The sequence below is a fragment of the Acomys russatus genome, chromosome 17 (genome assembly GCF_903995435.1).
Source record: "Acomys russatus chromosome 17, mAcoRus1.1, whole genome shotgun sequence".
NCBI classification, from domain to species: Eukaryota; Metazoa; Chordata; class Mammalia; order Rodentia; family Muridae; genus Acomys; species Acomys russatus.
In genome coordinates, this window is record NC_067153.1 from 39317060 (window position 1) to 39344991 (window position 27932).

The following is a 27932-nucleotide window of genomic DNA, read 5'->3' on the forward strand; positions in this document are numbered from 1 at the left end:
TTAGAACACAAGTGGACATATTTGTTAGGGGAATATTCACAGGAAGAACGCTAAACATTTCACGAGTTCTGAACCTTCGACTGCATTTCACCTACATGAATGCTGAAAAGGCACAGTGGAATAACATTTTTGGAGGTGAGAGGGTTTGTCTTAATTTTGTATGTGTGTATGGTTTTTTTTTGTTGTTTTTGTTGTTTGTTTTTTTCAAAATGTGAGGTAGCTAGGCATAGCTACACAGCTATAAGAATCTTAGCCCTCTTTGGGGCACAAGTAGGGGTACCATGAACTTCAGGCCAGTCTAGGTTACATAGTGAATCTCTAAACAAAAGAAGCAAGGGAGTGAGCAAGATGGCATGTGCATGTGGTCCTAGCTGCTGGCAGTGTCTTGAGGCAAGAGGATTACATCAGCCATGTAGTTTGAGGTAAGTCTGAGCAACATAGGGAAACACTCAAAAGACCCAGAATAAAACAAAGTCAAGGTGTTGGTTCATGCCTGTAATCCTAGCACATAGCCTGAGTCAGGAATATTTTAAACCTGAACTGTATATTATATTGGGGCTGACATAGTTGGAGTTGTCCTCTGGTGTTCCATTTTGGCTTCCCTCCCCTGCCCCCCCACCCCCCGACAGGGTTTCTCTGTGTAGCTTTGGCTGTCCTGGACTCTCTTTGTAGACCAGCCTGGCCTCGGACTCACAGAGATCCACCTGCCTCTGCCTCCCAGTGCTGGGATTACAGGCATGGGCCACCTCACATGGCCCATTTTGGCTTTCTGACAGAGTGAGTTCCAGGACAGCCAGAGCTACTCAGTGAAACCCTGTCTGGGAAAAAAAGAAAGAAAGAAAGAAAGAAAAAGAAAACATCAGGTGATTTTGGCTTTCTGTAAAACTCAGCTGTATGACTTTTCTATGCCTGTCCTTGCCCTGAATAATGACTTTTATATAAAAACTTTAGCATTATAGCTAGGCAGATACTCAGCTAATCTAAACCGCCCATAGTGGCCTGTCCTACCTCCTAGTGTTAGAATAAATTTTATTGCTTGGGCCTAGGAAGCCAATAACTGACACAGAGTCTGAAACTTACTTTAAAGCTGCAAGCTCTACACCAAGCAGAATCTAAACTGAATCTAATCTACTCGTAAACTAAAATAAAGTACTCTAAACCTCATAACATACATATATCCCAAGCACTTGCCAATCTGATCCTTGGACGCTTCTTCCTCCTTCTCCCTCAACTCTCAACCCTCCTCTCTTCCTGTCAACTGTCAATTCTTCATTCCTCCCCCTCTCCAAGAAATCCCGCCTTCCACCTCTTGTCCTGCCCAGCTGATTGGCTAAATAGTGCTTTATTGACAGTTGTTGTATCCACTCAAGGCATTCCTCCACAATTCCCCTTTTTAGTCTAATTAAAAAAAAAAAAACTTTTACCTATACATTTATATTATTACACCAATATACAAGATACACACACAAGAACCACAAAACAATCGTTATATTCATGTTATAAGGTTTTGCTGTCTTCAACCCCATCAGAGACTTGAGAAGGAATAAAATTAATTACTTGAGTAAACAGGAAGTGCAGGTTAACAGCTTCCAAAATGAGAAAGTGACAGGGACACTTTGCTGCCTGAACAGTCACTCAAAGTTCTTTAACATGTTGAAGCATCATCTTCAGCCTTCTGGCCTCATATATCTGACAGACGTTATTTGTGAAGCAGGGACTATTAAGGACTTGCCTACCCAGTCAGTCTTGGCAGAATTTGGCTGTCAACTCTACCTGCATCCAAGCTTGCCCATTTCAGGCAGAATTCTGTCTGTGGCAGAAAACAAAAACATTTTTGCCCAGTGGCTGGTTTGCCACATCTGAAGCCATCTCCATAAGGAGGTTCCTTGATGTTAATTGCCTTCTTTGAGGCAGGCTGGGAGTTGCCAGGAGTCAACCTGTCTCATTTTCAAAGAACCCTCAAAACAAAAACAAAAACAAAAACAAAAATTGTAAAAGCCATATTCTGTAGGCCTCTGAGGTTTCTGAAGACCTTATCTAAATATTTTACCTTATTTATCTATTGAGCCTACAATGTATATTCTTGTGATAAAATTGAATAGTACAATGAATTAAGAGTAAACTTATTTGCCGGGCGGTGGTGGTGCACGCCTTTAGTCCCAGCACCCAGGAGGCAGAGGCAGTTTGAGGCCAGCCTAGTCTACAAAGTGAGTCCAGGGCAGCCAGGACTACACAGAGAAACCCTGTGTCAAAAAACAAAACAAACAAAAAAAGAAAAAACAAAAAATAATAAACTTATTTTACATCAATATATAATATTCTATACCAATGAATTAAAAATAGCCTTGTAACAATTAAGGCCTTAAGTTTAAAAGTAGATTCAATAATCTACTTTTCATTCTATCATCCCTATATATTTCTATATTCTCAGAGAAAAATCCCTGAGTCCAACCTCTTTCTCTCTCTGAATAAAACCAATAATAACATAACCAATTCCCAATGAAAATAAACACCCATAGCCCAAAACCCTACCTAACCCCCTTTTAAGGGAAATGAGATGGCATTTAAAAAAATATTTAATTTTAATTTATGTGCATTGGTGTCAGATCTTGGAGTTACAGACAGTTGTGAGCTGCCATGTGGGTGCTGGGAATTGAACCCTGGTCCTTTGGAAGAGCAGGCAGTGCTCTTAACCACTGAGCTATCTCTCCAGCCCAAGATGGCATTTTTAAGGCTTCTTCAGGCTGATTTGGGAGGAATAATACCTATGTAGGGGCCCAAATATAACTGGGAAAATGGTTAAACAAGCTAGAGAGCGCATTTGTGGTCCAGTCTCTAAATGTTGAGAGATTCAGGCTTAATAAAAGTCCTGTGTGGGACAGTCTGAAATGCTGGATCTTTAGAATCAGGAGCTCTCTTCGAAGCTGTCCTGGGAGATGTTCTGTTCTGATGATGAACAGCAACCGATGGATGAAACATGAGGGATGCAGGATGTCAGCATCTCAGCATGCTGGAGGATGAATCCTGTTGGGTCTGATCCAGCATCAGTGTCTGGTACTTTTGTTCTGAAAATATATAATTTCTCACAAGCGTTCTAAACTATAAATGCATGAGGTGTGCAGGATGCACAGAACAATCGAGGCTGGTTCTGTAGTTTGAATTCATGTACGTATAGACTGACTTAAGTCAGCAGTCTCCCTTTCATCCAGGTCTGTTTTATTTTGGCCTCTTTCAAAGAGGAAGTATAATATTACCATTGCCAAAGAACATACAATCATTATTTAATTGAAATCAAAACAAGATTGAATAGTTCCAAAAGTCCTTCTCTAGGCTCTGTGGCGCCTGATGTATGGTCCAGGCCGCTGTCTCTGAGAAAATGCATCCCGTTTTAGAGACAAGCCAGGTGCCCTCAGCAAAAGAAGAGGCAGTAAGCCTTAAATAAACTTATGCATACCCTAGGCATCTTGTACCTGGGTTTTTTAGAGTCACCCTAAAAGTAATAGCAAAATAATTTCTGCATTGCAGACCTCTAAACCACCCATACAATTTGGATTAAAAAAAAAAAAAAAAAAAAACACCAAATGCCACAGCGATCAGTCTGTTACTTTGATCTTAGATCCAGCAGGAACTGCAGCTTATCTTTGTGAAGAAATCGAATTATGGACTTTATATATAAGGGTTTAAGAGGAATTTGGTCAGGGAGAGTTTCTAAGCTGGTTTGCCTGTGGGGCAGGGGAGCACTATAGAGAGCCACTACTAACCCCACACTGGGGCAAGCTGCTCTTAGCTCTCAGAAGATTGTCCAGTGACTGATACGCGGGGCCACGGTAAAGAAACTGGGGCTACAGTAGAGATGCTCTATGCCTGCACAGTGGACGTAATGAGAAAGAAAGAAAAAAACAAAACAAACAAACAAAAAAAAAAACAGCTGGCCGGGGTGCTGCACGCCTGTAATCCCAGCAGTCGAAGTGGCAGAGGCAGGCGGATCTCTGAGCCTGCCTGGTCTACAAAGCGTGTTCATGACAGCTAGGGCTACACAGACAAACGCTGTCTCGAAAAACGGAAAGAGAGAGCAAACAACAAACAAGTGTCGTTATTGTAATTAAAGGTCACGCCCTGCTCAGCCGCTAATTTCCTTCTGGACTAGAGGAACTGGGGAAGGGCAGCTCTCGGTCCAGCTCCGCTTGAACCCGCCCACTGTCTTGCTCTCGCGCGGAATGAGGTCTCGTTGTCCCGCAGGGGCCGACGGGAACGGCGGCCGCACTAAAGAGGGCCGACATGGCGGCGGCTGCGGCTTCGCTTCGCCGGTCCGTGCTGGGCCCGCGGGGCGTGGGGCTTCCAGGTGCAAGTGGTCCGGGCCTGCTGGGAGGCGCGCGACCCCGGCATCTTCCATTGAGGACACCGCAGGTGAGTACTGGCGCTGGATCCGGCTACCGCGCGCCCCTCAGCCCTGAAGGTCACGGCGGGGAGGCTCCGGGCGCGCGCGGGCATCGGTACCCCACGTACCTCCTACGACTCGGCAGGGTCCCCGCTGACGGGCCGGCGCTCTCGGGAAGCCAGTCTGGGTGCCCACGCCTCGGAGCGACAGGGCATGCTGCTCCGAGCCCAGGGTCCGGCTGTGGTGGGGTCGGGACGGGAGATTGCTGCGAAGGGCTCGCCCAGAACGACTCCCGAAGCCAGCTGTCTAGACCTGGCTGATGCCCTGAAGTGACCCCAGCCTGACCTCAGCCGGCGGCGGGTGACCTTGGTCTGCTGAAGCAGTCTTGGTCACTTAGGCCTTTGTCTTGCTTTAAGCTCCAAGAGTACCCATCATTTGCCCTACAAGAGCCAAGCTGTGGCCGAGGCTGCAGTGAGGGGTGCAGCAGGCAGTGGGGCATAATGTGCTTCTGGGGCGCTGCGGGAGGTGGCTAGCGCTGGATGGCTGAGTGGAAGAGATGGGGGCCCATTCAGATCCCCAGGTGGGCGGGTGGGGTCTTGGCAGGTGCTGAGCGGGGCTCTTGCAGGCAGTGTTCTTGTCCTCGAAGTCTGGCCCTTCCCGAGGCCGGAAGGTGATGCTGTCAGCGTTGGGCATGCTGGCGGCTGGGGGTGCAGGGCTAGCTGTGGCTCTGCATACTGCTGTGAGTGCTAGTGACCTGGAGCTGCACCCCCCCAGCTACCCATGGTCTCACCGTGGCCTCCTCTCCTCCTTGGACCACACGAGGTGAGTGTGTAGCAGTGGACTTGGGGGGGGGGGTGTGGAAATTTCTGGGAGAACTGAAATCTTCAATTTCTCTAACCCTTTTTTCCCCCTTTAGCATCCGTAGGGGTTTCCAGGTATACAAGCAGGTGTGCTCTTCCTGCCACAGCATGGACTATGTGGCTTACCGCCATCTGGTGGGAGTGTGCTACACTGAGGAAGAAGCCAAGGCGCTGGCAGAGGAGGTGTGGGGGCCAAGAGGTGGAGGATACCGGGGTTGGGGCTTCTATTGTAAGGGACTGCAGGATTGTGATGGGGTTCTTGGTGGCAGGTGGAGGTCCAGGATGGCCCTAATGAGGATGGGGAGATGTTCATGAGGCCAGGGAAGCTGTCTGACTATTTTCCAAAACCATACCCCAACCCTGAGGCTGCCAGAGCTGCTAACAATGGAGCCTTACCCCCTGACCTCAGCTACATCGTTCGAGCTAGGTACATGGGCTGCCCGGAATGTGGGGCTGGGAACGGAGGGAAGTTGGCCTTGGGTTAAAGAATGAGCCGTGGGTCTGTTTCTAGGCATGGTGGTGAGGACTACGTATTTTCCTTGCTCACTGGCTACTGCGAGCCACCCACTGGGGTGTCATTGCGAGAAGGCCTCTACTTCAACCCTTACTTCCCTGGCCAGGCCATTGCCATGGCTCCTCCCATCTATACGGAGGTCTTGGAGTACGATGATGGTGAGTGCCCTTTACCACGGGCCCTTCCTACTCCTGGAAGGTCTCCCTAATATTCCCCCGTCAGGAGGTCTGGCTTCCTTCCCACCTGGAACATTTGTTGACTGTGCATATCTAGAAAGGCTTTTGGGACCACTTTCATAGTCTTGTAGGGTTCCTGTCCCTTTGAAGTCTTGGTAATGGCCAATCCCTGCCTTTACGGAGCACAGTGCACTGAGAGCTACAAGTTCCTAAAGGTAGCTCTCACTGTTTGTCCTTGGCCCAGGCACCCCAGCCACCATGTCACAAGTAGCCAAGGATGTCGCCACCTTCCTTCGCTGGGCATCGGAGCCAGAGCATGACCATCGAAAACGCATGGGGCTCAAGGTAAGGTGGTTGGGCAGAGCCCCAGTGGGCACTGGGAAAAGGTCTTTCCTGTGTATCTTTTCTGAGCTTTCTTTGTTCCCAGATGTTGTTGATGATGGGCTTGCTGCTGCCTCTGACCTATGCCATGAAGCGACATAAGTGGTCAGTCCTGAGGAGTCGAAAGCTGGCCTCTCGGCCACCCAAGTGACCCTGTCCAGTGTCTGCTTGTCATCTTGCCTGAACAAGCTCTCAGCAGCCCAGCCCAGGAACAGTTCTAGGCCTTTTTAGGCCTAGCTCCTTTTCATCAGATGAAAGGAGAGGGGACAGGAGATCAGACTCTTGCTTCTGATCTCCCTTCAGCCCTCATTGTGGGAATAAATTAAGTTTCTCAACATACACATTTTTACTGTTCAGTGACTGAAACATATTTCCAAGGAAACCTGGAACCCGTATTTCCCCACAATATTGTTACTGCCCTGTCCAGTATCTGGGAGTGACAGATGTGGGCCAGAGTGCAAAAACTGTTATGAGGGGCACCATGTTCGCATGGAGAGATGGCTTGGTGGTTAAGAGCACTAACTGTTCTAGAGGACCTGGGATCTGGTATGATTGATCAAACATCGTAATTCCAGTACCAGGGCACCTGACGCCCTCTTCTGGCCTCCAAAGGCACTGCATGAAAGTGTAAAGGTGGGCTGGAGAGATGGCTTAGTGCTTGGGAGCCCTGTTCTTCCAGAGGGCCTGGAAGAACCCACCTGGCAGCTCACAACTGTCTGTTAACTCCAAAATCTGACACCCGTAGACATACAATGCACATAAAATAAAAATAAATAAATAAAAAGAAAGTGTAAAGATATACATTAGGCAAAACACCTAAACATAAAAAATAATTTTATAAGGGCAGTACTGTTCAGCAGAATGGGTATACCTTGGCAGACGTAGAAAGGAGTTACTATAATGTTGAACAAGACTGCTTCCATACTGTGGGCAGTCTTCAAGCAGAAGCCCCAAAGCAGCAGCACTGTCTGGGAGGATAGGGAAATTCTAAGACATGGTAAACAATTGGGAACAGACAGGCAGAGGGTATCTAGGATGTTTCCTTAATCTTGACAGGAAGGTTGTGCTGAAGATCTATTTGTCAGGGAACAATATCTAGTCTACAGGGCACCTGGGCTAAAGCGACATGACTGGATTCACGAAGTAGCAGTGTACCTAGAGCAGTGACAGATGGTTGTCAGAAGGATCACAAGGGCATGACCTGGTAAATGAGACTCAAGACTTCCAGTGTTAAAGCATCCTTGTCTAAGTGGGGGGAAAAAACAACCAGTCCCAGCCAGGTGTGGTGGTGCACACCTTTAACCCCAACACTCAGGGAGGCAGAGTCAGGTAGAACGGTGAGTTGGAGGCTAACCTCGTCTTCAAAGCGAGACCAGGGCAGCCAAGGCTACACAGAGAAAGCCTGTCTTGAAAAATCAAGAGAAAAAGAAAAATACACAGTCCCATTGTGGTATAGTGGCTGAAGCAGCTGAAAATAGTGGTGACCAGAATATAGGATACAAGAAGGCAACAACAGGGCCAGGGTTATTGAGAGGAGCCCCTAGCAGATCAGCAATATGGGGAGCCCTGTAGGCCTAGAGGCTCTGGAAAGAGGTCCAGTACTGTGTTCTGTGATCACTGGGGCTTGAGTCTAAATCTGTTCTCTTCATTAGTCTCCTGGTTGTGGTTTGGGAAACTCCGCCTGCTACTGAGGGGCAGAATCTTGTTTCCTTGCTCCCAGGCAGCTGGGCTTGTCAACTCCACACCAAGACCAGGACAAAGGCTGGCTCTTAATATGTCTTTAATTACTGGCTTGTGTCTCTTGTTCCATAACACTGGCATCTCTGTCCCCAACAAGCAGAGGTCCCTGTGAAGTTCAAGTGGTGGTTGGTCCAAGGACTTGGGCCTGTGACAGGAGGACCATGTTCTCTGTAACCTGGGGAAGAGGGCAGGTTACTCCTGTTTGTTCACACTGCGTCCCCTCATCCCCACCCAGGCTCTTATACCTTTGATGGCTTCTAGGTGGTGGCTGTCATAAGGGGATCCCAAGCACAGGGCCTTTGAGTGCTACACATCTCACAGCCAGGGCGGTTTGAGGCATTGATGAAGGTGCAGGAAGGGCAAGACCAGCCAGGCTAGGGAGGTGGGAAGACTGTTGGTGCCTCCTAGTTCTTGCAGTGCCCACGGCTGCCCATGTCTGGCCCACACCCAGAGGCTTTGGTTATCTGCCCACCTGAGGGGGACTTGGGAGACTGTAACTGGTTGGCTGGAGCGTATGAGGCAGTTCCAATGACTGAGGAAACAAGCATCTTAATTTCCTATCCATCTTGGAGTGTTGAGGGCTACGTCCTGTGACAGAGAAGACGACTCAGGCCCATCTCAAGACTTCACCCCACCTCCCTTAACCCCATTAAAGTACTAACCTGAAGCTTCCCGGGGGGCTGAGAGTAAGTAGAGAAAAGCAGAGTCCCCATCATGAGAGACTCCATAGGAAGCAAGGCTTCGTTCAGGCATACAGAGGCACCGCCCGATGACCCAGCGCTGCACAGCTGGTGGGAAACCGAACTCTGAAAACACCTGAGGCCAGAACACCAGGGCCAGCCAGTGTCAGCATTGATCCCTGCTCTATGAGTGAGATTCCCGTGCCCCATGCTCACCTGTTCCTGGAGGGCTGCAATGGAACAGTGTGGGTGGATCTGCAGTGACACATGGGCAGACGATGAAGAGGACAACACGGATGTGGCATCTTCAACGGTGACTTGTAGCCTAGGTCAGAATGAGATCAGAGGTTTGGACAGTCATCCTGGGAGGGTTAGCAGGACAGAGTGAGTGAGAGCAGGTCTTACCTTATGGGGCCTGGTGGGAACCAGGCCTCCGTGAGCTGGACACTGAGAGCCACATGATGCTGCGCCAGGACGGCTGCCACCTGGGCTGCTGCTTTCTCATCCCCACCTGCAATGGCCTGCGCCAGGCGTGCAGCCAGCTCTTCTACAGGGAGGAAAGAGGGCCATCACAACCGGACACCAGCCACAGCCCCCCAACTCCAGTCTGTCTTTACCTTTTTTCAAGTTTCCAGAACTTTCCACCTCAAGTTGAGTTGCTTTAGGTATCTGAGCCATAGAAGAACATGGTGGAGAAATGGGGCACATTTCTGGGGCTGGAGCTGGGGCTGCACTGCTACTGCCTAAGAGGGAAGATGTGGAGTATGCTAGTGGTCTCCGCCCTCAGGCGTTTAGGACCTTTGCCTTCTCTACCTTATCCCACTATCCTTAGGCCATAATTCAGGCTAAGCCTTCCTCTCCCAGTGTCGGCCCTCAAAACAGCAAAAACAACTGTCAGCTGCAGAGAGATGGATCAACATTTAGAGCATTTGTTGCTCCTGCAGGACTCCCTGGTTTGGTTCCCAAAACCCATGGTAGGTAGCCAACAACCGCCTGTAACTCCATTCCAGGGAATCCAATGACCTGGCCTCTGGGGCACGAGGTACACAGGTGGTACAAACACACACACTATTCATCTATGAAATTAAAACAAAATTTAGAAAATGCTCCTCAGAAGTCTTGCCTGAATTCTGCTGTACTGGAGCTGCATCTGATTGATCCTTGGTATCACAATCTTTCTGTGCCCTTCTGCTGCCTGGTCCCACCTGAGGTCTCCTCTGTTTAGCAGAATCAAACCAACCACTGAGATGGGAGCCTGCCATTTCCTGCCCAACAGCAGAACTGTAGTTACTGCCTTCCCCTTACTCTCCAATCAGCAGAGAATACCTACACTATTTGTCCTGGCATCCTTATAGAACTGGGTATACTGTTTCTACTTATCCTGCTGGGAGCCAGAACACTGCAGTAAAGGCTCCCCACCCAGTGCTGACAGCTCCTATAATGACCTAAGGACCTTGATATCCTGAACTGCCTCAGCACTAAAGTGAGTAGAGCCTTCCAAGAAACTGGCGCTTTGCCTGAACTTTGAAGGTCACTTGCACAAGTTCCCCCTTGGAGCTTCTGTACTTTTTACATTCTGGGCCATACAATTTAAGCCAAGTTCAAATTTCATTCTCTCAAGAATTCCTTCCTTAGCTGGGTAGTGGTGGCACACGCCTTTAATCCCAGCACTCAGGAGGCAGAGGCAGGCGGATCGCTGTGAGTTCGAGGCCAGCCTGGTCTACAAAGCGAGTCCAGGACAGTCAAGGCCACACAGAGAAACCCTGTCTTGAAAAAACAAAACAAACAAACAAAAAAGAATTCCTTCCTTAAGACCCTATTCTTTTTATATCCTTTAAATTTTGTTTTTGTGGTTTATTTTATTTTATTTTATTTTTACTTGTTTGTTTCTGGTTTGTTGAGACAGGGTTTCTCTGTGTAAAAGCCCTAGCTGTCCTTGATTCACTTTGTAGGCCAGGTTGGCCTCGAACTCACAGAGATCCACCTGCCCCTACCTTTCCAGTGCTGGAATTCAAGGTGTATTCCAGCATACCCAAGGAAACTCTATTTTAAGTAGTAGTCCTCCCTCTTAGCTCTCTCATTCCTTCTACCATCTAACTGAAGTTTATTTACTCTAGAAATTAAAGTTCCAAAGAGGTCAAATCAGAAATTTGGATCATGTTAAGAAGTACCCACACAGGGGGAGGAGGTCCCCCTCAGTCAGAGTCATAGGGGAGGGGAATAAGGGGAAAATGGGAGGGAGGGGGGAATGGGATGATATCCCAAGGGATGGGATAACAATTGAGATGTAATATGAATAAATTAACAAAATATATATTTTTAAAAAAAGAAGTACCCATAGACTGGAGATGGGCCAGCAGTTAAGAGCACTTGTTACAGCTGGTAGTGATGGTGAACCTTTAATCCCAGCACTCAGGAGGCCCTGTCAGTCAGATCTTTGAGTTGAGGCTAGCCTGGTCTATAGAGGGAGTTCCAGGGCAGTCAGAGCTACATAGAGAACCCCTGTTTCAAAAATAAATAAATAAGTAATAAAAGGACTGGAGAGATGGTTCAGTGGATAAGAGCATTGCCTGTTCTTACAAAGGACCCAGGTTCAATTCCCAGCACCCATATGGCAGTCCACAACTGTCTGTAACTCCAAGATCTGACACCCTCACACCAATGCACATAAATTAAAATTAAATAAAATATTAAAAATTAAAAATAAAAATGTTACTCTTGGAAGGGACTGGGCTTCCAGTCCCAGCAACTGTATGATAGCTCACAGCCATTTGTTAACTCCAGTCCCAGGGAATCTGATGCTTTCTCCTGAACTTTGAGAACACCAGACATGTACATAGTACAAAGACATACATATAGAGAAAAGAGTCATACACATAAAGGATTTTGGTTTGTTTTGTTTTTTCAAGACAGGTTTTTCTGTATAGCCTGGGTGTCCTGTAGTTCACTCTATAAACCAGACAGGCCTTGAACTCAGAGGTCCACTTGCCTCTGCCTCCCCAGTGCTGGGATTAAAGTCCACTACTGTATTTTTTTTTTTAAGATTTTATTTATTTATTATGTATACAATGTTCTGCCTGCATCTGTGCCTGCACACCAGAAGAGGGCACCAGATCACATTATAGATGGTCATAAGCCACCATGTGGCTGCTGGGAATTGAACTCAGGCCCTCTGAAGAGCAGCCAGGGCTCTTAACCTCTGAGCCATCTCTCCAGCCCTTTAGACATAAAGACCTGAGAGTTCAAATCCTCAAAACCACACAGAGCTAGACTCAAAAGCGTGGATCTGCAATCCCAGTGTTCCTATTGTGAGATGGGAACAGAAATGAGAGAACACTCAGAAGCTGTGTGGGGTTTGGGAAACTGGCTTAAAAGAGGCTAACGGAGGCACAGGCAGGCGTTATCGCTGTGGCTTCAAGGCCAGCCTGGTCTACAAAGCAAGTGCAGGACAGCCAAGGCTACAGAGAAACACAACTCTTTAGAGAGTCAAAAGACCAAACAGAAGGAAGAGAGAGAGAAAGAGAGACAGAGACAGAGAAAGAAAGATATTAACAGCAGAGACTGTCTCAAACAAGGTGGAAAGTAAATACTGACACCAAGGTTGTCTTCTGACTTCTATACATGTTCTACACATGTATGCCTGCATGCAAATACATGCACACCACACACACACACACACACACACACACACACACACACACACACAAACACACACACAGGAAAAAGAAAAAAAAAGTAGTGCCCAGTTAGGTGCAAATGTATAACAACAACACCCTGAGTACACAGGTAGGAGGGTCACTGACAATTCAAAGTCAGTGATTTTGAGATCAGCCTGGAATTTTACAGTGAGACCCTTGTCAAAATGAACAGTATAAAGAAAGCAAGGGCTGGGTGCACACATGTGGTAAATGAATGCCTTCAGGGGAAGTCTGTTTTCCAATGCTGAGTTACGGTCTCTCTTACACCAATCACTGTGTTTGTATGCTTTTCTGCCCCTTCAACAGGTTTCTCTCAGGTATTATTTGTTGGTTTTCCTGCCTCTCCCCAGGGCACTGTCTACACCAGCAGTTCTCAACCTGTGGGTCTCAACCAAACCCCTTTGGGAGTATAATGACCCTTTTCACAAGGAGACCGCTGGAAAACAGATATTTGCACTGCAATTCATAACGGTAGCAAAATTACAGTTATGAAGCAGAGATAATTTAACTTTATGGTTGGGGGGTGACCACAACATGGACTGTATTAAAGGGTGGCAGAATCAGGAAGATTGAGAGCCACTGATCTACACTCAAGGTCCTTTCTTCCGTGCTTCCTCTCCTGGTGACTTTGGCTGACTTCTCCAACGCCAAATCTTCCATCCCCTCCCCCTCCATTTTTCGAGACAGGGTTTCTCTCTGTAGCCTTCACTGTCCTAGACTCGCTTTGTAGACCAGGCTGGCCTCGAACTCACAGAGATCCGCCTGCCTCTGCCTCCCGAGTGCTGGGATTAAAGGCATGCACCGCCACTCCTGGCTGTCCAAACCCCAACAATCTTTACCTCTCTAGAGCCCCAGTCACGTCCACGCTTTTCCAGACTGGCACTGTGTATCAGCCTCACATTAAATGGTCCCTCTAGCTCAGTCTTCATCACTAACTTGCATTTAAACATCCATGAAACCTATCTAATTCCATCTCCTAAGATCCTCTGGCCTTCTTTCTAGCCTTCTCTACACCACATGATATAACTGCAGAGCCTTTAAGTAGCACAGACCTGAGCCTGTGATTTTCCCAATGAACACAATCCTGCAGCCATGGCTGCTCTTCTTTTCACACTCGTCTGGAACTCCAGGTGTCAGCTCTTGAGTCTCTTATTTTCTCCACTTTCTTCCTCCTGGAAGCCTTCCTAGATGCCCAGCTTTTCCCATCACTGTCCCCACCCACGACTAAGAGGCCACGACTTCTTCAAATGAGCATTTATTCCACAACACTGACCATTTTGTCCCTCTACGGTGGCATCTCGCACCAATGCTGCCCACTGCTGCGCTTCCTGAGAGTTGAGGAAGTGCACACTGAAGGTTCCAGGACCTCCCGGTGGAGGTTGCAGCTCGTGTTGGTTAGGGCCACGGACAGTGTAGCAAACAGACTCCAAGGGCCATTCTAAACTGACCTGAAGAGAGGAAGAGCGCTGGGTCAACGGTTCCTCATCTTTACCCACACGAAGATCAAAGGAAAAGGCAACGTTATATTTACGGTCCTCAACCAATCTGGCCTGTTAGCTTACCAATTTCTCACAAGATCTGTAAAGCAGGTATCAGTATTATCTCCATTTTTACAGACAAGTAAAGAAAAAATAACTTTAAAGACTGTTCTCAGGGTATTGGGGGGGGGGGGTTGGGTTGGCTCCGGCGTCCCGGCCCACACTCACCGCTCCTGGTCCGGTGCCTAACAGCCCCAGCCGGAAGCGTCCAGGCCGCTCAGGGTCGGCGCTCAACTGCAGCCTCCGCAGCTGCGCCTCGGCATCCTGCGCGGAGCCCAGAGGTCTCACCGCGGCGTGCACTGCCAGGAGCACCACAGGTGAGGCAGGGTCTGCAGCCGCTACCGCACCGCCGGCGGGTGGCGACATTTCTGGTCCGGCGGAGTCCTGACCCTCCGAGAGCGCTTCCGTGATGCAGAGTTGTAGGGCGCCTTTGCCGGCCAGAAACTCGGACTGTGGGCCTAGGTTCCGGATGCGCCAGAGCGCGGAGAACAAGAATCCAGTGCCTCTCACTACCTGAGCCTGTGTGCTCAGGAATAGAGATGGTCCTAGGATCTCCAGGCACAGGCCAGCCACACTAGTCACGATTGAGCTGGGCCCGGGGACAGTGTCAAGGACCGAACACCGGTCACAGGCGTTTTTCAAAAGTTCGAACTAGCGATCGCTGCTGCTCGATGTAAGACGACACTAGTTCCCGGTGGAGGGGGCGGGAGGTAGCCGGGCGCCAAAACACACATACACACTACAAGCACTTCGGGAACCAGAACCATCTGGGAAGTGGGTTGGCTCCCGGGGGCGGGGCGAAAATAGCCCTAACCAATGAACACTAAGAGGGGAGGCGGGTTCGTAAGCGAGGGCGAGACAGACAAGCCACCCAGCCAGTAGAAGTAGAAGATATGGCTGAGTGGCGGAGAACTCCCCCAATGGTTTGTCCCGGTCTGGATCCTGTGGTTGGAGCGGACCATTCAGAGGAGTAGGGCCGGGCCTGTCGGACGCTTGTTGTTGTCGGGCCGGGGGAGGCGGAGGTCGCTGTTTCGTTCGCTGGCTGGTGCGATCTTGGCGGTCCGCGGCAGGTCGGTCGCGAAAGCGGGCGCTGCAGGGGAGTGAGGCTATGTCGCGGCTGCAGCCCGTATGGGCCGGCAGGGCCTGGAGTAACGGGACGTCGCCGCGAAGCTTCCCCCGGATACAGTGCGGCCCAAGTGGAGGCCGCGGCGCCGCCCTCCAGTCCTGAGGAACCCGCGCTGCGCACAGCTCGCGCCGCCGCCACCTCGACCTCGACACTAAGCAACCCGGCTAGCCTGGCTTGATCTAGCCCATTCCTGGCAGGTGGGTGTCCTCCTTGTTCCCCAAGCGGACCCGGGTTACGGGAACCACAGTCCCCGGCAGGCCTCGCGCTGCTGCACTGCTTCATGGGACTTGTAGTTCCACCGCTGCCTGGCTGGAGCACCTCCCTTGGTGCACTGCCTCTTGGGGCTTGTAGTTTCCTCCTACGAATCTGATGTTTCCTCTTGGCTGGCAGAGCAACAATTCCAGGAGACCCCTGGCCTGAGCCAGTGGAGGCGGTGGGGCTGTCCTACGCACTTTGACTTGCGAAGAAACAATTAGGCATATTTGCAAATAGAACTGAAGAATTCATAGGTTTCCTCTTCTTGCCAGGAATCAGCGAAGCAACCCATAGAACCGGGGAAGAGCGCCCATACAGGTGACCCTCAGGGCTCGAGCCCCCAAGGTGCCTGGTTCTTACCCTGCTGGATTGCAGGTTCTTACCCTGACTGAGGACCTTAGTACGGTCTGAAGGTGTCTACATAGTGCCGATGGGATAGGAAACATCGAGAGAGGGACTCTCCAGCGGTCGCCTAGTGAGCAGGATACAGGGTGGGCCCCCTAGCCAGCCCCAGTGTACTTGTACTGGGTAGGAGGACTTGGAGTTGAGCTAGAACCCGGACTTGCCATCCTCGTTAGTAGGATCATCTCCCTCCAATGCTGAGTGCTCAGGGCCAGGTAAGGGGAGGGAAAAGGAGCTACGATGGACTCAGGCTAGATCCAGCTGCAGGCAGTACTCTCCCAGCGGGTGGGAAGGCTGAAGGCAGAGTCCCTGGGAGCTAGGTAGCCATACCTGGCTTCCCAAATTCTCAGGTAGCTACCCTAGCCCCTCTGGCACAAGAAGCCCCCTCCCAAAGGACATGAAGCTATTGGAGAACTCCAGCTTCGAGGCCATCAACTCGCAGTTGACAGTGGAGACTGGAGATGCCCATATTATTGGCAGGTGAGGCTGGAGGCTCTGGGGTTCAGTCTTTCTGGGTGGCGGGGGTTGAGGGGGGGGGTCATCGTCTTGGCTCCTGAATTCAGTCCTCAGGGTTAGCGTGCTTCATGATTCTGACTGCATCCTTTAGGATCGAAAGCTACTCATGCAAGATGGCGGGAGACGACAAACATATGTTCAAGCAGTTCTGCCAGGAGGGCCAGCCTCATGTGTTGGAGGCACTGTCCCCACCCCAGACTTCAGGCCTCAGTCCCAGCAGGTAAGCTGAAGTGGAGACTGCCTTCTGGGGGCGGGGTGGGGTATGTGGGTTGGTGGGCAAGGCTGACATTTATTTCTGTTTAGACTGAGCAAGAGCCAGGGCGGTGAGGATGAAAGCCCCCTAAGTGACAAGTGCAGCCGCAAGACCCTCTTTTATCTGATCGCCACGCTCAATGAGTCCTTCAGGCCAGACTATGACTTCAGCACAGCCAGAAGTCATGAGTTCAGCCGAGAGCCAAGCCTCAGCTGGGTAAGGATAGGCAGGAGGACCCCAAACCCTGCAGTCGTTACCCCTGCCTTCCCCACTCTGAGTAGGTTCTTGGCTTCTTCCTGCTGCCCTGGACTCTTGTCATCTCTGACTGTAACCTTCTGCAGGTGGTAAATGCTGTCAACTGCAGCCTCTTCTCAGCTGTTCGGGAAGACTTCAAGGCCCTGAAGCCACAGCTGTGGAATGCAGTGGATGAAGAAATCTGCTTAGCTGAATGTGACATCTACAGGTGTGCTAACACTTTTGCAGATGGACACGGCAGGCGTGTATGGCAGCGGGAGCCTCATACTTTTTTTTTCTTTCTCTCCCCCCCCCCCCCCAACTCTTCAGCTATAATCCAGATCTAGACTCAGACCCTTTTGGGGAAGACGGAAGCCTCTGGTCATTCAATTATTTCTTTTACAACAAGCGTCTTAAGCGGATTGTCTTCTTCAGCTGCCGCTCCATCAGGTTGGTACCAGGCCGCCTCCTTCCTCCAGCTCCTTGTCTGATTTCCACCATCCCTTAACTGGGTCTGCTCTCCCCAGGGAAGCCTGGGATAGGTGGTCCTAAGGCTGATATGTCTCTCCCCACCCAGTGGCTCCACCTACACGCCCTCAGAGGCAGGCCATGCGCTGGACTTGGAGCTGGGGACAGAAGAGGTTGACGAGGAGAGTGGAAGTGGAGGCAGTGAACGCAGGCCAGAGGAGCCCAGCACCATGGAGGAAGACAGGTGCGGTGCTGGTGGCCATGGCCCCATCCTCTAGAGCCTGAAGTGGGTGGGACACACCAGGGTCCCCTCTGCCTGGTCTGGGTGGTATCTCCTGAAGGCCTACTGTGTGCCAACTTCTGCCTAGGGTTCCAGTAATCTGTATGTGATGAGGAAAAGCGGAGGTCTCAGCTTCATCCAGCTTCGACCAATGCCTGGACCTGCCTACCTGAGGAGCGCCAAAGCCTCCCCAGATGCTGGCTACACCCCGGCACTGCCACCGTCCTGGCGCTGCCCTTTGGTTTCAGCCTGTGGATGTCCACTCACCCCTGCAGGCTCCTACTGCCCATGCTATGGCTGGATTAAACAGCACAGGGCCTGATAGAAAAGTGACAGCTCTGCACCAACAGTCGGCCACAGACAGGACAGCTGGACCACAGAGTTTATTTTTGTATTTCTTATTGGGCCTGTACACTCCAGCTGTAAGGGCCAGTGACTTGAAGCCCTGTAAGCGGTGCCCAGTGTTTATGGGGTCTGGTCTTGGACCAGCCCCTGGTGCCCACTCCCCACCCCATCCCCCACCTCACCAGGTGGGCCACATGCACTGAGTGTCACTTTGCTGCAGCTCATTTGTTTCCAATAAAAGTTTCTGTGACTTAGACGGAACTTGGGAGTTTATGGGGGCGGGGCCTGCGTCATGGGGCGGGGCGGGGAGCGTCTGGTATCTTAGCAACAGCTACCGCCTTTCCGTTACTTAGTCGCAGAGGCTGTTATACCTCTCACCTCTAGGAGTAGCCATGGTAGACATGAATGACACGATGTTAGACACAGTCAACCTCCTTTCATCAGAGAGCGACAACATGGTTGTGGACGCAGACTTTTATGATCACGACAGCTCTGATATGCCAGATCCTGGGGTGCTCTCAGAAAAGGATGGTGAGGGAACCTAGCCTTGTCCGGGCACCCCACTATGGAGCAGATGTTTCTTGGGCTTTGTTCAGTCCTGGAGGTGTAGCTTCCTTGGGTAGTACTAGGCCCTCAGAGGAGGGCTCCTTTGTTGCTTATCACCTCCAGGATTGGAGCACAAAGCCCATGTGACACTACATCCTCCACTGGCTTACAGAATTGGGTCTGATGGAGTCATCACAGGCCCTGCAGCTCTTTACCAATAACCAGAGGTGGCAGGCCATGACACTGCGTTCCCGCGCCCGATTGCTGTGGCTGCACCTTCGTACATACCTTCCTGCCATTGTGGAAAAGGTGGGGTTCTCTATGAGGGTTCTAGTGGGGCTCCTCCCTAGAGATAGTGGCACCGACCACACCGCTCCTTTAGGGTGTCCCTAGGCTGAAGAGCTTGTGCCTCCATGCTCACGTGTATATCTGTGTATTCTGGCCTGCAGGAAAAGAGAGCAGAGCTGCGGGTCACTCGCTTGACTCATGGGCTGGAGCCTCTGCGTTTCCTGAAGGTGGCAGCTGGAGTCTGCTCAGTAGCGCAAGACCCAGTGGGTGAACGCTTTGTGCTACTAGATGGGGCAGGCTACCTGCATCAGCACACAAAGGATGGCTGGGTGCAGACAAAGAGGAAGGCTCCTGTCATGCTTAACGGGCTAGTGACTATGCCTGGCCATCTAGGAGAAGTGGGCCGCTTTGTAGGCTGGGGCCCAGCTGGACTAACCATATTAGGGCAAGACTTCAACCTGCTCTGGCTAGGCCAGCCACCAGTGAGCAAAACACTGGGCCAGGAGCCTTTTTGCTGCTTACCAGTGCCCAGCATGGGACTGTTGGTTGTGGCCCAGGTGGGTGGCAGCCTGGAGTGCTGGAAGTTCCGTTTAGGCGGTTGCCGCCTTGAGTCCTGTGGCTCACCTTTACCACCGCCCCCTGGCTTGTCTGGCTCGCTCAAGTGTCTGGCCCTAGGGTCGGAAGCTGACCCCTGCACCCGGCGCTGCTTTGCTGCCTATGGCTCGGCAGTGCTCACTTTTGATCTGGACTCCTGGACTCTTGTTAGTGTGTGCCAGGATCTGCACAAAACGTAAGGGCAGTCAGGGCAGGTGATTGGGAGGCAGATCCCTTAACGAGAGCCAATTACTGCTGGGACTATAGGACCCACAGACAGGGCTGTGCTGAGTCTACTGGGCCTCCCATTCCCTCACTTCTAGCATCATCTCAGGCCTGCAGTATTGTGAGGAGGTAGAAGCCATGGTGACGGCTTCCCGGGACAGTACCGTGAAGGTGTGGGAGGCTGACTGGCAGATCCGGATGGTGTTCGTGGGCCACACAGGTGTGCCACTGTCCTTCTCTCTCGCATCCTAAGCTCACCTCTTTCCAGTGTTGCCTACATCCCAGGAACTCCTCATTAAACTGGGATGTGCCAAAATGGCCCACACCTTCCCTGCAGGCCCAGTGACTGCCATGACGGTGCTCCCGAACACCACGTGGGCAGTGTCTGCCTCACAGGATGGGACGCTACGCACGTGGGACCTGCGGGCTGCAACTCAGGTGGGAGAGGTAACACTGGGTAGCTGGAGCAAAGACATGCTCTCTGAGAGAGTGAGCCGTCTGGTGGCTCCTGTAGGTCCTGGCTGGCCGGTGCTTGCTCTCTACTCAAAAATTGTGGAGCTGTGGCGCGTGTGTGACCTCTACTCGCCATTAGCGCAGCTGTCAGCACAGGTGCTCCACATTGACATCGCGCCCACGCTGCCGGCACCAGCTGAGCCATCTCTGCCCTCTCGCCTTGTCTGCGCCTGTGCAGATGGGTCGGTCTACCTGGTGTCAGCTACGACAGGACGAACCGTGAGTGCGCTGCTGCTGGAGCCAGAGGACTGTGCAGCTGGGGTGGTTTATTGCTTGTCTCGAGAAGCTCTGTGGGTGTTGACACGCACGGGGCACCTGGTGCACGCCAACGCAGCACGCTGCCCCATGGTCGTGCTGCACCGCCTGCCTCCACCTCCGCCCCCAGCGCCGCAGCCCTGCTGCTTGCACCTCTACAGCCATCTCACAGACCCTCGTAGTGCATTTGCTTGCTGGGAGATCACGCACCAGAATCAGGGGGACATGCGCCGCAACACCGTTGCCTGGGCCTGGAAAAATAAGAACAGGTGGGCACTCCAGCCACCTGAGGCGAGTCAAGGGCAAACGTGGCTGACTTAGTGACGACATAGCAAGGCTACATCGCTTCCCATAGGTTCCTACCCATGATGGGGCACTCGGATGGCACACTGTCTGTGCTGGATTGGCACACGTTAGAGACGGTCTTTATTACAGAAGCACACAACCCTGGACCAGTGACTGCTATTGCGTCTACCTGGAACAGCATCGTGACTTCAGGTCAGTCCCGTCTCTCTGTCAAAGACTGCCTGGGAGCCCCTAGGCCTCCCTGAAGTCCCAGCCCCTGCCTCCTGCTGTCCAAAGGTGGAGATCTAACGGTAAAGATGTGGCATGTGTTCCCGTATGCCGAGGAAAGCCTGAGCCTGCTACGCACCTTTTCCTGTTGCCATCCGGTGGTAACGCTCTGTGTCCTGGGGAATAGAATCACTGTAGGCTTTGAGGATCCAGAGAGTGCTACCTATGGCCTAGTGCAGTTTGGCCTGGGTGACAAAATGCGTTGTGACCACCGGCCACAGGATGACCCTACGGACCACATTACTGGTGAGTGAAATGGACCAAAGGTGAAGACTGTGTGCTCATTCTCAACTGCCTCCTAACCTTAGTTCTGCCCCACCCCCTTAGGCCTATGCTGCTGCCCTACCCTCAAGATCTATGCCTGCTCCAGCCTGGATTGTACCATCCGAATATGGACCTGGGAGAACCTCCTACTCCGGTGGGCTGGGGCTGTGTGATGTGGGGGCGGCTAGAGGCTAGAGGGTAGCCATGGCGCTCTTTAAACCTCAGCTTCCGGTTCAAGACCAGGGCTGGACGGAGGGGTCAGGGTCCTGGCCCCTGGTCACTGCCTCAGGTACTTAACTCTGTGAAACAGCATTTTGACTCTAGGCATTCTTTCAGGCTCCTGCAGCTGGATGGTCCCCCTCGGGCCCTGGCCTTCTCCAGCAACAATGGAGACCTGGTACTCGCACTAGGTTCCCGCCTCTGCCTGGTGCCACATAAGCTCTACCTACCCACATCCTATCTGGTTAAGGTACAGAGTGAAGCCAAGGTAGGCAAGGTGGGGCTGGCCGCTGCATGAGGGTAGCACTGGGAACAAAGTTCTTCCCGATTCTTCAGATATTGTGTCAGAAGACCCCTGATGTAGTGAACGACCCTCCGCTGCCGCTGACCAATCAGATGCCGCTGACACCCACCCAGTTGCAGAAGCTTGCCAGTCTACACGGAGCAGCCAGCCTCAGGTCTGCTGGCAGAGCCTCTTGGCTGCTGTGGAGGGTTCTACCCAGCCCTGGGGCAGGGTTTGCATAGCTGTGGACCCCCTTCTTCCATGAGTTCTCTGCACTCCCAAGTCCCTTTGGTATTGTCATATTTCTTTTGTTTGTTTGGTTTTTGTTTTTGCTTTTTCGAGACAGGGTTTCTCTGTGTAGCCTTGGCTGTCCTGAACTCGCTTTGTAGACCAGGCTGGCCTCGAACTCACAGCGATCCACCTGCCTCTGCCTCCCGAGTGCTGGGATTAAAGGCGTGCGCCACCACGGCCGGGGGTATTGTCATATTTCAACCCCAGAATCTTTTCTCCTGACTGGTTCTTACTCCAGTTTCGGACCCTTCCCACCAGTAAAATGCCCAGAGTCCCACATAAGCCTTCTCCTATCTACAGTGCAGCCTTGCCCTTCAGCTACCGCCAGACGGCAACACTTCAGCAGCCAGTGTTAAAGGAGGTAGTGTGGAGGTCCTTGACCCTTTGCCAGCCCAGTGCCCATCCGTGCCCCGTGCCCAGTCTCGGGCCACAACCTCTTAGCCTCTGGCCTGGGACCCTCATGGTTGCTTGGGATGCATGTCACAAGTCTTGGAGGAAGCACAGGCTGAACACTTTATCTCCATCTCAGGATTTGGAGGATATTATAGCGAGGGACCAAGATCTTCGAGAACTGAGGCAAGGACTGGTGGTCCCAGCAGCTCGGCCCCCACTCACCTGGCAGCAGCGCGAGGAAGCCTTTGACACTTATTTACAGCTGATCTATGGGTCCGAACTGCTGGTAGGTATGAAATCTGTCCCAAGCCCTGCCATGATCTCCATCATGTCTGACCCAAAGCTTCCTGTTTGTTTTGTTGTTGTTCTTGTTTTCCTGTCCTAGGACATAAAATCTGGAAGGGAGTCCCAGCAATGGAACATAGACTCCCAGATGATGGAGAACTTGCTTGGAACTGCCATTAATGTTCAGAATGCTACAGTTGGCGCTGACACTCAATCAGTTTCCTCACCCTTAGCTCTCCAAACCCCAGGAGCCCCAGGCAGGCGCTTTGCCCGCCCTCCCCGGGTCTCCTTGCCCATTCCACCTGCCCACCGAAAGGTGCATAGCCGGGCATCCCAGGTGAGGTCTCCTTTCCTTCCCAAATCCATCCATGCCTGACATTGTGGTCCAGGCCCAAACCCCGCTTGTAACTCCTTGGATACCCTAGCTTCTAGCACGGTCCTCCCTGAGCTATGAGCTGGGCCTCAGTTTGGATCTGCAGCTCCTGTGGGATAAGTTTGAAGGAAAGACCACAGACCAGGACGCCTCGACGACCTACCACTACCTGCAACGTAGGGTGAGGGCTCCTCACAAGGGCCGATGTGGGGGGCTTTGGTGCTTCTGTTCTATCCTCACTTCCTGTCCCCTCCCCAGGTTCCATTGTTGCTGCACAGAAGTCCCAGAGAGCGTCCCTCGTACCTTGGGGGCTTTTTTCCTGCCACCATACATCCTGACCTGGTGAGGCCCCAGCCCTCCATCCTCCCAGAGGTGGCCTCTTCCAGGGCTCATTCTTTGCATATCCCACCTCCCTTTGCTGTAAGCCATCGTGTAGTCGTGTGAACCAAGGGCCATGCCTATCTGGAGCCTACAGGGTCAAGGCTTAAGAACCTGGACTTGCTGGGCGTGGTGGCACACGCCTTTAATCTCAGCACTCGGGAGGCAGAGGCAGGCGGATTGCTGTGAGTTCGAGGCCAGCCTGGTCTACAAAGTGAGTCCAGGATGGCCAAGGCTACACAGAGAAACCTTGTCTCGAAAAACCAAAAAAAAAAAAAAAAAAAAAAAGAACCCTGGACTTCTCCAGCCTGGCCAGTCCCGGTGTGGCTGTGGACATGAACTTGTTCCTTGCTGCTTTCTAGGGCTAGGCCTGAGCCGGAGGTCTAGTACCAGTGTTTGTTTCTGCATACCGTTTCCCCATACTGAAATGTTCCCTGGAGACTTATTCTGGAGACTCAGAGTTCTTGTGCCTCAGGGGAGCAACGTCCAGTAGAGCCAGTCCCTCAAGATCCGCCATGTTCCCGTACTTGGTCATACTGGGCACGCAGCCAGGCCCGAGCCCCTTACTTAGCACATACCAGGGTCCTGTTCGTAGTAGCTTAGGGAGCCCTGTTACTCAATACATTGACTGACCTCTCTTTCTTCCTTCCTTGGCCCCATAGTTTTGTTTTGTTTTTTAAAGCTTTATTTATTTATTATTTATACAATGTTCTAGCTGCATGTACATCTGCATGCCAGAAGAGGGCACCAGATCTCATAGATGGTTGTGAGCCACCATGTGGTTGCTGGGAATTGAACTCAGGACCTTTGGAAGAGCAGGCGGTGCTCTTAACCTCTGAGCCATCTCTCCAGCCCCAACCCCCATGGCTTTTTTTTTTTTTTTTTTTTTTTCAACAACAGCCCTAATTTATGTTTCAGGTTAAATTCCATGGAGAGCATATATATTCAGTCAATGCTCACCAGAGACCGTCCTCCGGGCCCCACATTACCCTTCTGCCTGGTTTCCCAAGCTGCTCTGTCCATTTACAATGTTGAGAGCAGAGGGTCCTAGTCCAGTTAGGCTTTTGGAGGTTCTGGAGGTGCTCCCTGACTATGTCCCAGTTAGGTGACTTCCCATTCTCAGCCCAGTCTTTTGCCTTCCACATCCAGCCATTCTCTCGGCCCGTCAACTTTCCCGGCTGTGTGCCCAACTCTGTCATACTGCAGCGGATGTGGCTGCATGCAGAGGTCAGATACCTGGGATCCCTACCAGAGCTTTCTACCCAGAGCAAACTCAAGGCAAGAAAGGGAGCTCGGGGTTACCGGGGAGGGCCCTGCTGTCTGCACAGCCTGCCACATATCCCCTCTTGTACCTCCGTCCGCAGTCACCTAGGATGAACGATGATGACCAGTGGCTAAAGCGCCGAAAACATTATACTGGGAGGTGGCGAAAGAAACTGATTAATTGGGTTCGAATGACACGCAGGAGAGAGATGAAGAAAAGGGAGGGTAAGAAGATAGAAGAGGAGGAGGAGGTGGAGATGGAGTGGTCCTCCTCCTCCCCAGCTTCCGATGAGCAGCCGGAACCCTGGGAGCCAGACACTCAAGTAGGCCCCTCAAGACTCATGGGAAGGGGTGAGGTTGGTGCTCAGGCATGGGCTCTGAAGCTTCAGTCATTTCCCCTAGATCTCTAGAAAAGCCTCTACAATCAAGATCGAGGAACACACTGTCTCGGGAGAGCGCTACGGGCATTTGCCCGAGTTCCTGCATTATTTCGTTGTCCAGAACTGGTTCAAAAAGATGTTCCCTATCTTTTCCCTGGAGGTTAGGAGACTCTGGGAAGCTGGGAAGCCCAGCTGGCTTGGGGTGGGGGTGGGGGGGGGGGAGATGGGGGATGGGGGTGGAGTGGCAGGGAAGCAGGGGTTAATTTGCATTCAGAGTAGAGTTAGGGGCGGGGGGGGGGGTGGGGGAGATGAGCAGGGCAGATCTTCCCTCCCACAGGCCTATCCAGAGATGAGCACTATAGATGGCTTGGCCTCCCTGTTTATGGACTTTCTGAGACAAGCTACTTGGGCAGAGCGAGTGAATATTCTGAGGGCCCTGCTAAGGCTCTTGCCACAAATGAATGATAAACTTCGCAGCAAGCTGCAGGGCAAACTCTTGTACTTGCTCAACCAAGACCAGCCCCCCAGCCTCGAGGTGAGTCCCTCCAGAGTTACCGCCATATCCTCACCCACTTCTAGAACCAACCACAGTCCCCCTGCTCCCACCTTTAGGACAAGATTCAGAAGGAGTTTGTGATGCTGGCACTGCAGTTGCTCCTGGGCTGCAGCCTGGAGGTCTTTGATGTAATCCTGGAACTTCTGTCCTACTATCTCTACTCTCCAGCCACTTGTCAGTGAGTTGAGCCTCTCCTGGGTTTTTTCCCTACTAACTTGGGAGGGCTTGGGTTTAAAGCCTCATCTCCCCTCGGGAGGCAGAGGCAGGCGGATCGCTGTGAGTTCGAGGCCAGCCTGGTCTACAAAGTGAGTCCAGGATGGCCAAGGCTACACAGAGAGAGACCTTGTCTCGAAAAACCAAAAAAAATTAAAAAATAAAAAAAAAATAAAAATAAAGCCTCATCTCCCTGTCCTAGGCAAGAGCTCAAGAATCTGCTCCTTGGGCTGAGCCTCCATGACCCACAGGGCATCCTGTTCAAGGAGATTCTGACCTGGGTTGAGGGTTTCAAGTTCGACTCCAAGGCCATGCTACGCACACATTGTCAACAGAAACTTGAGGAAATTGTTCTCCAGGTCTGGTGGGCCAAGGGCTGGGTGGCTCACCTACTCGGAACCTGTTACTTTCTTCAGAGGTCTCCCAGAAGACCCTGAGTAGTGCCCACAGTAATGCCCCTGGGTTTTCCTAGAACATTTTTTTTTTTTTTTTGAAAGTTCCCTACACAGCAGAGGGCTATACTGGAGTCGGGGTCGGGGTCTGGATGAGGTACCCTCTCTCTCTAGGGCTGGGACTCTAGCAGAAGGAAGTTTCAGAGGTTCAGGTGCAAGGGTCCTTACTTCACGGGCCACTCCCCTATAGATGAGTAACATGGAGCAGTCTACAGCCAGTGTTTCTGTGGAGACTTCCAGAGAGGTCTCCTCACAAGCCTCCCTCACTTCTGGGCCATCCTTACCTGCTCCGAGCTTCTCTTTGACACCTTCACGGGCATCAGAGGCATCCTTGCGAGTGACCGTTTCACCTGTGCCTTCACCTGTGGAGCCTGTGGTACCCATCCCAGAATTCCAGGTTGCAGGCACACAGGCGCATGCGCGGATGCGGCCCATCAAAAGAGTACTCTCTGATACACTGAAGATCTTCTCTTCTGAGCCTGAGGACAACTTGCACCTATCTGTGCCCACTGTAGTAAAAAAAGGGCCACCGCCACTGGAGGAGACAGAATGGGCATGCTCTCAGACAATGGACATGTTTCATATTGAGTTGCTTAATTTGTTCTGTGAGAGGCAGCGGTCACTGCGGCAGAACTTGCTGGAGGAAGAGGAGGAGGAGGAAGAGGAGGAGGAGGAGGAGGAGCATGAGCGTTTACCAGCCTCACCTCTAGGCCAGCTAAGACCCAACATTGTGGTGCGGCCACCCCAGGAACGCTGGTGCGCACGACAGTGGGCATGTTGGGGGTGACCTTGCTTGGATTGCAGAACGAGGTCTGATTGAATCCTTTCCCTTCTTCAGGCTCTATCCCATCCTCCGTCTGCAGGAGGCCAAAACAAAGAGATTTGAGATGTTTCTCAGGAGTGAGTGGACACAGGGGTAGAAACTGGACTCTAATGCCCGTTCTTGTCATCCTCTCTCACCCCTCCCCCCCCCTCCCCACCTCCCCCACCACCACCCCCCCGCCCAGCCCACAACCTCAACCTTGCTTCCTTTGCCTGGTTCCCCCGACATGCAGGTGACAGGCTGTACCGCCAGGGCCCAGTTCATGATGGTTCACTCCGAATATTGAAGCTGCCACTGCCACGAGTGGAATTGCAGCCATTTCCCCCAGGCTGGCCTGCACCCCCACGGGCGCTGCCCCCATTGCTCCTTCAACCTACACTGCAACGTTACTTCTTGTTCCAAGACACAAACCCTGACCACTACAATTGACCTGGAGACACAGGTAGCCAAGGCTTCATGGCCAAGACCCAGTCCTACCACCTTGGCAAATCACAACAGCATGCTTTGTCTAAATATAAAACTATATAAACACATATATATGTGTATATATATATATATATATATATATATATATATATATGTATATATATATATATATAAATTTATTTACTTATTGTGTGTGTGTTGTTCGGTTTTATTGCTGTTATTGTTTTATTTTCTTTTGCAGGCTGCTGGGTTTTTTGTTTTTGTTTTTGTTTTTTAATTTTAATTTTAATTTATGTGCATTGGTGTAGGGATGTCAGATCTTGGAGTTACAGACAGTTGTGAGCTGCCATGTGGGTGCTGGGAATTGAACCCAGGTCCTTTGGAAGAGCAGGCAGTGCTTTTAACCACTGAGCCATCTCTCCAGCCCCGCAGGCTACTGTTTTTATGGTTCATATGCTTTTACGATTAGTTTTTTTGTTTTTGTCAACTTGACAC

At 51.4% G+C, this 27932-nt stretch overlaps 4 protein-coding genes across 6 annotated transcripts; 3 read left to right on the top strand and 1 right to left on the bottom strand.

The window, feature by feature from the left end:
- The first annotated feature begins 4239 nt into the window (after nucleotides 1-4239).
- Nucleotides 4240-6648, top strand: LOC127201317 (cytochrome c1, heme protein, mitochondrial). The gene is made up of 7 exons (XM_051159796.1): nucleotides 4240-4407; nucleotides 5004-5200; nucleotides 5295-5421; nucleotides 5508-5665; nucleotides 5750-5910; nucleotides 6173-6273; nucleotides 6356-6648. The coding sequence occupies exons 1-7, from the start codon at nucleotides 4279-4281 to the stop codon at nucleotides 6458-6460; spliced, it is 978 nt and encodes a 325-aa protein (XP_051015753.1). The 5' UTR covers nucleotides 4240-4278; the 3' UTR covers nucleotides 6461-6648.
- A 1167-nt stretch (nucleotides 6649-7815) lies between these two features.
- Sharpin (SHANK associated RH domain interactor) lies at nucleotides 7816-14657 on the bottom strand. Of its 3 annotated transcripts, XM_051159797.1 has the most exons (9): nucleotides 14134-14657; nucleotides 13701-13875; nucleotides 9347-9472; nucleotides 9135-9276; nucleotides 8946-9054; nucleotides 8712-8865; nucleotides 8522-8637; nucleotides 8295-8423; nucleotides 7817-8217 (listed from the first exon to the last, which is right to left on the bottom strand). In XM_051159797.1, exons 1-8 carry the CDS (start codon nucleotides 14329-14331, stop codon nucleotides 8307-8309), a joined length of 1137 nt encoding a protein of 378 aa, XP_051015754.1. In that variant the 5' UTR covers nucleotides 14332-14657; the 3' UTR covers nucleotides 7817-8217; nucleotides 8295-8306. The 3 variants fall into 3 exon arrangements, 2 of the variants coding, with proteins under 2 accessions (XP_051015755.1, XP_051015754.1); XM_051159798.1 differs by lacking the exon at nucleotides 9347-9472 and having other exon boundaries at nucleotides 7816-8217; XR_007832190.1 differs by lacking the exon at nucleotides 7817-8217 and having other exon boundaries at nucleotides 8712-8837.
- A 264-nt stretch (nucleotides 14658-14921) lies between these two features.
- Nucleotides 14922-18099, top strand: Maf1 (MAF1 homolog, negative regulator of RNA polymerase III). The gene is made up of 8 exons (XM_051159799.1): nucleotides 14922-15288; nucleotides 16099-16228; nucleotides 16356-16484; nucleotides 16568-16733; nucleotides 16859-16980; nucleotides 17082-17201; nucleotides 17329-17463; nucleotides 17588-18099. Exons 2-8 carry the CDS (start codon nucleotides 16146-16148, stop codon nucleotides 17607-17609), a joined length of 777 nt encoding a protein of 258 aa, XP_051015756.1. The 5' UTR covers nucleotides 14922-15288; nucleotides 16099-16145; the 3' UTR covers nucleotides 17610-18099.
- Nucleotides 18100-18173: 74 nt separating this feature from the next.
- Wdr97 (WD repeat domain 97) lies at nucleotides 18174-27540 on the top strand. The gene is made up of 24 exons (XM_051159800.1): nucleotides 18174-18375; nucleotides 18563-18699; nucleotides 18840-19468; nucleotides 19596-19717; nucleotides 19835-20534; nucleotides 20621-20763; nucleotides 20848-21084; nucleotides 21166-21256; nucleotides 21439-21571; nucleotides 21658-21779; nucleotides 22196-22256; nucleotides 22425-22574; nucleotides 22674-22910; nucleotides 22999-23127; nucleotides 23205-23288; nucleotides 24474-24607; nucleotides 24700-24938; nucleotides 25003-25127; nucleotides 25305-25502; nucleotides 25580-25701; nucleotides 25939-26095; nucleotides 26379-26944; nucleotides 27027-27088; nucleotides 27244-27540. Exons 1-24 carry the CDS (start codon nucleotides 18237-18239, stop codon nucleotides 27438-27440), a joined length of 4914 nt encoding a protein of 1637 aa, XP_051015757.1. The 5' UTR covers nucleotides 18174-18236; the 3' UTR covers nucleotides 27441-27540.
- The last annotated feature ends 392 nt before the right edge of the window (nucleotides 27541-27932 follow it).